Source organism: Brettanomyces bruxellensis, chromosome 9, assembly GCF_011074885.1.
Source record: "Brettanomyces bruxellensis chromosome 9, complete sequence".
NCBI classification, from domain to species: Eukaryota; Fungi; Ascomycota; class Pichiomycetes; order Pichiales; family Pichiaceae; genus Brettanomyces; species Brettanomyces bruxellensis.
In genome coordinates, this window is record NC_054690.1 from 5,001 (window position 1) to 16,750 (window position 11,750).

At 34.1% G+C, this 11,750-nt stretch overlaps 1 protein-coding gene across 1 annotated transcript; it reads right to left on the reverse strand.

The window, feature by feature from the left end:
* Positions 1–9,927: 9,927 nt before the first annotated feature.
* BRETT_001898 (uncharacterized protein) lies at positions 9,928–11,688 on the reverse strand (the record flags this gene model as incomplete). The annotated part of the gene is made up of 1 exon (XM_041280437.1): positions 9,928–11,688. One exon carries the CDS (start codon positions 11,686–11,688, stop codon positions 9,928–9,930), a length of 1,761 nt encoding a protein of 586 aa, XP_041138228.1.
* Positions 11,689–11,750: the final 62 nt, after the last annotated feature.

Genomic DNA, 11,750 nt, shown 5'->3' on the forward strand with positions numbered 1-11,750 from the left:
GCTTCTTCTTACTTCCTTTTTACTATCTCCATTCCCTCCTATTTCCTATTCTCTTTTTTTTTTTTTTTTTTCTTCCTTTTTAATTTTCCCCTCCCCTTCGCGCTAATCTCTCCCCTTTTCTACTCTCTTCTCTCTTCCTCCTTTCTACTCTACTTCCCTCTACTCTACTCTTCCTCCCCCTCTACTCCTATCTTACCTCTCCGTACCCTCTTGTACCCTCTTGTAGCCTCTATCCCCCGTCTCTTATAAACGAACCATTTTTTTTTTTTTTTACAATCAAAATCCCGCGCCAACGAAAAAAAGCGTTACTTGTACAAGCCGTACTTCCCCTTGCGGAGCGCTTTTGGTCGCGCCCCTAATTCCTTGAAAAAGTTTTTTTTTTCAGGAGATGGCTGGTATTAGAAAGCTACCCGTACTTTTTGTCCCTTTATATACTTTTCACCGTGCTTTTTTCCAACATCCTGAGATCTTCTCTCACCTTTAGGTTAAATGTTCTTGATGTAGCCGTAATTATATTCTTAATTTATTAACACCATTACAATCTGCAAGATCTCTGCTTTCTATCGGTATCCTATTTTTGTATTTACATACTAATTTTTCTGTTAATATCAAGCCTTCTTAAGGACTGGTCTCTTGATCTCCCGCCAATTTTTGGCTTTTGAAATGCATCTCGAAATTTTTCACTCTCACGCGTTGCTATTTTTACCCTAGGTAGCCTATTGTCTTGGTTACGCGTTCCATCCAAGACATTGATGATTTACGTTCCTGACGAGCAAACATTCTAGTTCTTGGCCATCATCGCATTGTTCATTCGTAAAGACAAGCCTTCATTGTACTCACCAAAGTTTCAAATACGATACTGCTGACTTCGCTCGGTTTACCCGGGAACACCAGCAACAAGCTTCAAGATATCATATTTCTCAATTTTTGTTTTATGCTTTGGTCGATCGAGATTGGGTCTACAGAAGATGAAAAGGCTTGTCAGAATTTGTAAAGTTCCGCGTAGGAGTACTAACATAATTTTCAGTTTGAAACCTATAATACAATACATTACTCCAATATCTTACACAATAATACGAAAATTCATTTTGTGGTGACGGCAAGAGTACTGGCAATCAGCTGTTACCGACATCTTCAATCAGGTAAGCCGCAAACGATGATAAATCGCCTCAAGATTACCCACATCCTCCACAACTCGATCGGAAGAACGAGCTATGTTCTCCCGTGGATGGTAAAAAAACTCTGAAGTTACATCTTCCAAAGAGAATAGCTTACCATCGTTCTTTTAACAGAAAGTCTGATTCAAATTTCATAATATCCGACTACGTTTCCACCTAAAAGGTTATACGTCAGGACTCCGTGAACACATGCCAGTTGACATTCTAATAATTAGTTTCAAACACTAGAACCCTTTCTAATGTCTATAACTAAGAATAGCACATCAAATATACTCTTCTATATATCCGGCAATGAAGTGTTATAAGCTAGACAGTTTGTGAATACAAACAAACACACATTCAAACATAAAATACCCAAAGCACAGGTCAATATCGTTCTACTAATATTGAGCAAGCGAAGCGTCGTCTATCTAGCGGTATTTTAAAGTAAGCAATATGGAGACTGCTTTTTTATGAAGACTTGTAATTCTCGCAAAGGTGGTCGTAATAAGGAGCGAATCAAAATGCAGTTAATCTCTGTTGTATCAACACTTGAATTAGGTATGAAATGTAACATCATAACAACTGTAGGTTTAACAGTCTGAAAATGACCAATTTCAGCTCAATTATTTGCAGCTAGATTCCCAATACAAGTTGACCCGTGAGCGTACTTTTTGTCAAATTTTGATGCACAAATGACCATGAAGCCATTGAGTATTTCAAGAAAGGTTGGTGAATTGAAATAAACAATAAAGAAATCATTAGGTGTCCACTCAATACGTATCTTTAGCTGTAATTTATTGAATAAATGTGCATCCGTAGCTAGTGCTCGCCTCGTGTAATTATAACATGCTATTAGTAAAACGTGAGCACAATTTCTAAACTTACATGTTTTCACATTGAAATAAAATTTGGCATAAATGCATGAATGATGACCTCAAAGCGTCGTGAAATATCTTAACTTCATTCAAAATTCACCAGTATTCTTGAGTCGTCAAAATGAAAATATTGCATCTAAAATTGGAAGGTATACACCTCTTCTATAAGCAAAGCAATGCAACCCGCATATTAAATTTATTCAGCTTTTCCTTCCTGCCCCTCTAAACACGGAGGATAAAGACAGGAATTTGATATCCAAATAAAGTGGTGGGCATTTCATCCTTTAAAGCACAAAGTCAGCTTTCAGAATACGTAACACCTGATATTGATAACAAGCATCAAGATAATCTTGAGAAAGTGAAATAGCTATAAGATACAGCTCATCGTGCGATTCAACTCTTGTATCATTATTAACATATAATTGCCTGCCTTCATGCTTCGACATTGCCCACCAAATAATTAAGAAATTTGAGTGAAAGACTAAGCGTTGACTAAACGTTGTATCGCTTGGTTGGATGATTGTTCAAAGAACTTCATTTTTCGGCAATTTCTGTGAAGATAATGCTTTTCTTTCCTTCAACCCAATCGAATAACCATAGAAATGATAAGATCTCATGCGCTTTATTCTTGACTTATTAATTATTGAACTGCAAGAAATGTCATAAACGTTAAACACATAGCAAAGAGATTACTCAAATAAAATATAATATCACGCGTAAATCTTGTCAGAAGTGACAAAAAACACTCAGAGCAGTGTGCCACTTACTTTAAATAAATGTAATAACGTAGTCCATTCTCTTGTCCATAAGAGGCATCGTAGTCTAGAAAAGCATCCATGTATAGGTGACCCTTAGATAATTCAACAAGATAGCATGTACTACCCGAACGTCTTGTTATATCCTTCAAAGACCGCTTCCTTGAAGCAATCATTCATGCATAAATCTATGAAACATCAGCTACCAATTTCTCTCTTCATTATTTACATGTAAAGTAGATGATTATCCTTAACTTGTAATGTATTATAAGGTTGGCACGTAGATGAGGTTTTATGGAATGAAGTAGGAAAAATAAATTTTTTCTCCGCAGCGCGTGCTCAAAAAATATGACCAAAAAAGTAAACAAGTTTACTGAAGACGCTTCACCTTTCTTTTGACAGCTTGGACGAGGCGACGATCATCTTTAAAAAGATAACGTGATTTAGCTTTCAATGTGGTATCTTGATTATTTGAATACCTTTCTATCGTTTGTATATTCTGGGTGTCAATGTATCTAAGTTAAGATATACAAGATGGAGGTGGATTATATCCGTTATCGACTAATTGTTATCATTATAACGGTTGAAGTGCACTGATTCATGATTGTTTTTGTACTCTTTCAATGATATTTTGGTCGTTCCTTGTCTATTCTTGAATTATGATATTGTGACCGCATAAAAGTATGATTAATGTGCAAGCAACAGCTCTGGTCTACGTGTTTCCTTTCCTGATGTAAAGTGAATAGCATATTTTGTTTCAATTTTACCGGATGATTTTTCAACAAGATGGTGTTTTTAAATATTTTCTTGTAACGATAAGCCTTTATTGTCATCCTTCATTTTCAAATACGATGCTGCCTACTTCTTCCAGTTCACTCGGAACACTTAGCAACATAGATGATATTCCGTTTCTTGAAACATATCTTACTTAACCGTCGATAGGTCCTTAAATAAGGTGTCTCTATAAGAACTACACAAAGTTATGACAATAATTTAGACTTCGGTAATATCTGACTATATTTGCAACTGAAAATGAGTATTTGGCACAGGCACACTAGTAAGCACCTACTGCTTGAAAGAATCATTGATGCCTTAGCAACATGTTTTAAACACTAGAAGGGCTTCTAGTGTCCATGGCTAATATTAGCACATCATGATGCTATGAAGTCCTCATTTTGTAAATACAGGGGTAAAGTGCCGTATAATCGTAGTACACCAAAGGTACAGCCTGATTAAAAAGAGTGCTCACTGTAATCAGACTCAAAAAATCATAAATTAGCACTGATAAATCTGTTCAATGTTAGACAAGCTCTAATCATTTCTTTAACGCTTTGCAATAAAATTTGAGTATCTATCCATGAATGTTTGTGGGACTCACCAAGATATTTAAGTCATTAGTTGTTAGTTCATCAACAATCGGTTGACTCCTTTCCTGTGGAATACCTCAATGTATATCAGACGATTTTCAATATGTTCAAATAGAAACAGCACTAGGTCACATCCTCTCCTCTATCTGCGTGTAATCAACCGGAATAACGCTATGTCATATGATCTTTTTTTAGTCATCAAATAGTAATTACCATCCAGTATTGTTGAATTTTAGATTTCGATTATTGGTTACCAACAATTTGTAAACTCTTTTCTAACAAAAAAGTTGTTTTGACAAATTAAACTGTCTTTTGAACTTCTAATGGTTGTATATACAAATGAAATGGACTTCTATCAAGTAGACGAGCAAGGTATAAATGCTGACTTGTATAAGTGTACTTTCCAATAAGCACATGTCAACAACATCATCGTCCAACGATGCCAGCTAGAAAATTGAATGTTAAATGTTGGTGAACTATCCTAACTTGTTCACCTAGAAGTGATACTGTGGTCAATCTGCAATCGCTAGAGACGCTGTCTCTACCTGGAAACACGATTAGCAACACAAGTATTATTCGATCTTTAGGAGCTATCAGTCGAAAATATATCCATTATCCCTTACTAGCAGATAACTTGACAATTAAGGCTCCCGATCTTTCAGTCAAAATGTGAGCAGTTTCATCACATGGTGTAATATAGTATTGGCCGGTTTCATAATATCTGTCCCAATAGCATGTGCTTTATAAGATGTAAAGCAAGGAATAACTAGAATTCAGCGCAATTATGTGTAAATGTTGTAATTCAGTAAATTCTTCCCCAATTTTCGTCATAATCATAAATCTTGTAATATGTTGAACAATCTGTTAGGTTTGAAACGTACAAAAGAGAAATTTAAGGTGTGCCCAATAAGTAAGCATCTATTTCATCAAGGGTGTTTCCAACTTTGTAAAAGCCTTTTAGAGGATTTCTCTTCAATAGAATGTTATTCATAAATTCAAGTATCTGTTTCTTCAACTTTCCAATAAATTCTAGCGACGGCAACTGTCTTGACAATCCCATAAATACTTCTAATATTGTAGAAGTAGAGCAAAAATCACTATATGGTTCACAATGTTTGATAAAGATAATCTTGAACATACATCACAAAGTACATCCATTTGCAAAGCTAAAGCATTCTTAATAATGTTTATCACACATGTTACAGTTCAATATCCTCTAGTTTGATTAGCAAGAGGAATAGCAACGAAATTTGGAATTTAGTTCTTCAACTCTCTTTTTCCAATGGAAGTCTTATTTTAAATGCTTGAACTGAGTTTTAAATATGTATATCAAAGATCAATCACATTCTGTCTTGTAGCTTGCAAAATCCCTAAAATACCTTATGGCTGAACCTTAAATTGTCCAACGAGGGGTAATCATGAATGATTGTGATTTCATGTACTCATTCTAAGGGAGATGCATTGTTTCTAGCATTTAATACATCATAATAAGATTGTTTGTCTTGCTCCATGTATGTTTTGATATGAAAGACTAGTAAAAGCTAACATCCGAGAATTTTTTGAGAAGGTATAGCATAATGTGAATGTTTGATGTTGGCTAGCTTCCGGTGATGTATTTGTAGAGAATTCTCATCGAGCATTCAACGCTAAATGAAGTTTTTGATATGTTTGATATGCGTTCATCATATTAATCGCTTTCATCCTTTATTCATTGATATAAAAAGGATGAAGTTACCTTGATGATACACAGCTACGAAATCAAGGAAGAAAATAAAGGTGAGGTGACACGTAAAAGAAATGGTGGTCATATTTTTTTTACTTTGAGGAATTTTTGTCAGCAGCACGTTAGTCACACTCCGTGCTTGAAAAATGAAAACAAATCGACTAACCATTCTTTGTTTGTTATTATATTTATTTTTAGATATGCAAGCTTGACCACATTGTTCAGTATGCCTTCTAGCTAAAGCAATGATTGATTAGTTCATCCCATATTTTTTACGACTGCATAAGCCACCCTGACTAATGTTTAGCAAACGCCAGGGCGTGCACTCAGATCCAATATACTCTAGGTAGTGACTTGGTAGTTCGTGTCGTCTTAACTAATTTCATTCACACAATGATTGTCAGAATGCATTCATGCAAATATTCATAGTTCTTAAATTTTAACCGTTTCATCTATTTTAATGAATGATGTTTAATATGCGTATAGTCTGTTCGATTGCAATTAAATTCAACCTACAACATACTCATTTATGATATTTCTTCTTTGCTTTCATGTGGTAATTTTTACTTCTGAAAGCACCTCCATATAGTTGGCATATCAGTCAACCAAACCAGTTTTAGTGTTGTTGTCTGTCATATATTATGAAAGAACAAATGGATGGTATCTTAAAGGTTTTTAATACCATGTTGCAACAAATTTCATTTCTTCGATTTCCAAACTTTTATCATATTAGATAGCATTCAAACTTGAAGTCATATGAATATATAACTCCCGTTTGAAGATTACAGCATGAGTCATTTAAAGTACTTCTTCATCAGGTATTTTTATGAGCAACAGTTTTCAGACATTTAATGCTGAATTACAATATTAATATCAGCTTCATCGTGTGACATAGAAGCAGATTTTTTAATAATTGTTGGATTGCAAGGAATTCATTTGTTTTTCATAGTGGATTTGTGTTATGATGTTCAATTTGTTTCTATTAAAATACATATGCAAGATGACGATCTTCAATTATGAGATGCATTCCATTTTTGATATCAAATGGTCCAGTGAGGTTCATGAAATCTTCAACCGTGAGTATGATCTGGAATTTATAGGTGCCCTGAATGGACAATATTCACATGATAATCAAGGATTACAGTACTCTCTAAATGGAGTACTGACTAATTGTAATTGTGTATCGTTTATTTGCGCTATTGATAATTGCACTGTTATATTACGGTGTTAAATGAAGCATATTAGACTACATCCATTACCATGCAATATTATTCCTTAAAATATTTATCTCGGTACTCTTGTCTTTGAGGATGTTTCTGATTATTATTGAAAGCTGTTACCGCAGTTTTTGAACTAAGCCTACTTGAGTATCTTAATCTATTTGTTTGTTTCAGCAAATAGATTGTAGACTTTCAATGCATTCTGTTGGGCGAGGTTAATGCCTTATATGAATGACGATGATGATGTACTACTTTTGTTGTCATTGTTTTTTTATTGCCATTTATAAGGTACATTCATATTAGTGGTGATAATGATTCTACTTTAAACTGATAACTTATCTTGGTGTTGTTTTTGCTACTTTATAATCTCCTCTCTGCTGGTTAGTTATATTTTCTGGCAATGATATATTTACAGATTTTACCATGGAAATGAAGTTATTGCTGTACATCTTATGGAGCATGTATCCAGTTATTGAGTCTTTGAAGTACACTTTGGTATTTGTTATGATCTTATGGTTCTACTTTATACATTTCGGTAAGAACAAGATATATTTGGTTTCAAATGGTATCGTTTCTGAAATGTTTATGCACAAAGCATCCAGTAGTAATTACATGTTCTTTATCGGATTCTGCAAACTTTTGCCTTAATGTTTAGTGGCCACTATACCTTATCATATCAAGTATAATTTATGAATACAATGATGTTTGTGGATATTTGGTACGAATATATACCCTTAGAACTCGATTTAGCATTAATACAAATGGGAGTTGATATTGTTACAAAAGCATTGCAATGTATCAATAGCACTATATAAATATCTATTTGGTGGATTTGCTTTCTTTTGGAATTGTGAGTTGATGTGGTTAATCGTTTTGTTCTTCTTGAAGATATTATTTTTTCTCTTGATCCACAGTACTTTATTTAATTTTTATGGGAATAGTTAGATTCTGTTCTAAAGATATTTGTGTGGATATCAATCTGAATAGCATGATCTCCTTGTTTTGGAGATTGTCTCATGCTTTGCATTACCACTATATGTAGATTTCAAATAAGTTCAGTTTGAGCAGGAATGTACTCCCACTTTGTTCGTTTTTATTTTATAATTACTATCAATATTTGTTTAATCTACTGATTTTGCTCTTTTCTTCATGTAGTTTTTGCGTCGGATATAAACCGGTCCTTTTTCATTAACTTGTAAAATCAAACCTTCTAAGTTGTTGTGCCTTATACTCAATAGTCCTGCAATTTCTTTTTCATAGATAGTAATTGGATTTTGAGAAGCTTTATGATTGCTTCATTTTGATCTATTATTCCATGTTATGAGTCTTAAATCAAATTGTGTTTCCAGAATATCATATGTGTTTTTTTCGCTAGGCTAAGTTAATATTTATAGGTATATCTCTTAACAGACGAATATTTAATCATGGAATTTAGTGTCCCGATGGATAATACAATTACTTCACTTTCATAAACTTTTGACCAAACTAATTCTTGTTGCCTTAATCTTATATAGTACATTAATTTTATTAGCAAATAGTTATATTGATCAACTCTTCAGTAGTTTCCTAGTCAATTTTGCTTTCCTGTTAGCTAAAAGATCTCGTTTTCGATTGAAGTTTTCCATAGAGATTACATCAAGAAGGATAGAGATATATATAAGTCTTCATATGATGTTTAAAATACATATGTTGTGTATTTGGAGTAATTATGTTTTATGATATAGCTTTAGCTTTCAGCCGGAATATCACGCAGTGTAAACGGATTATATGTTGCTGTTTCTGTTTAAGAATAACTAATTTCCGATCAATTACTATTTACGAAAGCAAATATACTAATAATTCTGGGTATGCTGTAAAAATCATGTTTTACCTAGAGATTGGATATGTTATTTTATGTGTTTGGTGTTTATAATCCGTTGAATGTAGACATGCGCTGCACAACAATTTTTTTCTTCATATTTTTAGAAGGTAATTATTTTAAATCCTTACGAAAATTTCTAAGGAATAAAATTCCTAATTTGATGAAAAATAAACCAGATTGTTTGTAGATAAACAAAAATACATGTAGAAGTGTATATTATTACCGAGAGAATGTTATATATTATTACTACTTAAGTAAAAACAAAGGAAGATTTGTAAAATTAATAAAGAAGTTAATACTTTATCACTACAAATTTTGACATACTACGATAGGCATACCACAGATCACGTGACCAACCCATTCATGGAAGGAACGGATATTTTTTGAAAGATGCTCTAGTCAATACAATTGCTGAATATAAGTTTTATGGATGATGTAATAGATGCGTCGAGAGTCGCGTCTACATAAAGCTGCCTTGCCTTGTTTATGCCCAAGAAAACCTCGCTCATAAGGATCAAAGGTACTTAAACATGTGCATTCCCCCTTTTTATCCTGCTTCATTTACCTTCTTACTCAGTTCTTTTTACATTTATACTTTTCCTTTCTTTAGCCTTAAAAACACTCAATACTAGTTATAACAAAAACTTCATAAAGTAACCGGCATCACACTTAAATCAATCAAATGAATTATTACAGATGATATGTTAGTATCGTACCCAGCATTTTTATCAAATAAAGAAACATTTACATTTATTTGAATTTGCCCCTTTTCCTCACTATCATTTATTCCTTTCCTTCTATTGACTTTTCCCCCTCGTCTCTGTAACATTTAACTGGCTGACAGAATGACGCAACCAATGCCTTGTTTATAGCCAATAGTATTTATAGACGAATATTAAACTTATAAAATGTATTACAACTTATTCTCTAAGTAAAATGTAATTGATAAAATGATAAAAATAGATATCATGATGTTGCTTCCTTTTTACCATTCACTTCTGTGATATTAAGTTCAAGACTTCTTTCCGGCTCGTCTTCAAAGTTGGAGGCAAATAAAGATTGCTTCTGGGAATTATGCTCCTTATCCCAACTCTCAATCTCTCCCAATGGAACCTTGATAAGAGTTTGACCTCTTTCACCATTTGGTAACTCATAAGATGTAACTCTTCTCTCAAATTTTCCAAATTTAGGAAGAACCAACGCCCATACAATGTAGTAGAGTATACACAAGCCAAATATACCAAACGTTGTTATTGGGTATGTGGCATAAAAGAACGAAACGTCACTTCCTATAAGAGTTCCTTTAGGAGGAACAAATGACATTGCAAGAACAAAGAGAGCCCACAATAAAACAATCACAAGCAATACTGTAGGGAGGTGGAATTCTCTATAACCAAGCCCTTTTTTCTTTCTTTGCCGTCTAATTCTAAAAAGTCCAACTGAAAGCAACACGGTAAATATTCCGTCAGCGTACGTTCCCAAATCCACAATAAAATTATAAGCATCACCAGGTGGAGGGGCCAACAAAACAATTAAATTGACGCACAAGGTAACAATAATAGGTAGAAGAGGTGTTCCAAAAGGCTTGACACTAGTCCATAGACGCGAATATGGAAGGACACCTTGTCTTCCACATTCTCTTAGGATTCTTGAATGTGCAATAAATGCTGTCATCATATGACCAAAAGAAGAAAGCGCCACAAATGCGCACATTGCTCGAACCGCAGCCTCGGTCTCAAATATCTTTCTAAAATAGACAGCAGCAACCACATTACCACTATTTGTTATTTCAGCCTTGTTACCAATGCCAGCATAATATGCGGTCACACAGAGGATATACATGATAAATATCAAGAACATTGTAAACGGAACAAAGTATTTGTATGTTTTAATGGTGTTTTTAGGATGTGTCTCAGCGACAACAGTAAAAGCATAAGGAGCACCACCAAAAGAAAAAACAACTTTAAGAATAGCATTACTAATACTATTACCATCTGTTGTAGTTCCTTCCCATGCATTTTTGAAGATATCATGATTTTTTGGCGCTTTTGTCGATCCTGCCAATGCAGCAAAACCAGAGAATGCAATAAAAAATATGAAACAAACTTTACACCAACCTATAACACTATTAAGCCGTAAAGTCCACTTTGTACTGAGCGTTGTAAATATAGCGGCAAGAAACAATGGAAGTATGGAGAGTCCACGTTGTTGCCAGGCTGTTGCTTTATAATTTGCCCCCTCAAAGACGTATTGAGAAAAAGATGCGGCAGACGAGGTAATATAGGATAGGGTAACGGAAACGGCTGCATAAAGGACTGGAACTAAAAATTTGGGCTTTGGATATGCTTGTTCAAGATATGCAACTTGAGCGCCCGATCTTCTTCTGAAATACGTCACATATTCAACGTACATTAGTACTGTAAACTGATTAACAACAAAACCAACACACCAGAAAACATAACTGGCTCCCACAGAACCCACAGATTTCAAAATAGTTGCAGGTGTCGCAAATATTCCCGTACCGATGACACCCTCAATAATCAAATAACAAGCAGTAAAATCGCTAACATTATACCCTAAAGGTGACTTCTTTTCAACAGGTGCACCATCATTTATTTGTTCCGTGTCTACACTATTGATTTCATCGTCGTAAATATTTTTTTTTGTATCCACACCGAGAACAACCCTCTGCAAGAAATTCCTGACACTAACGAATGCTGAAGACATTATCAATAAACAAAAGGACAAATCATTTAATTAATGAACAAAATCATATATCACAAAAAGGT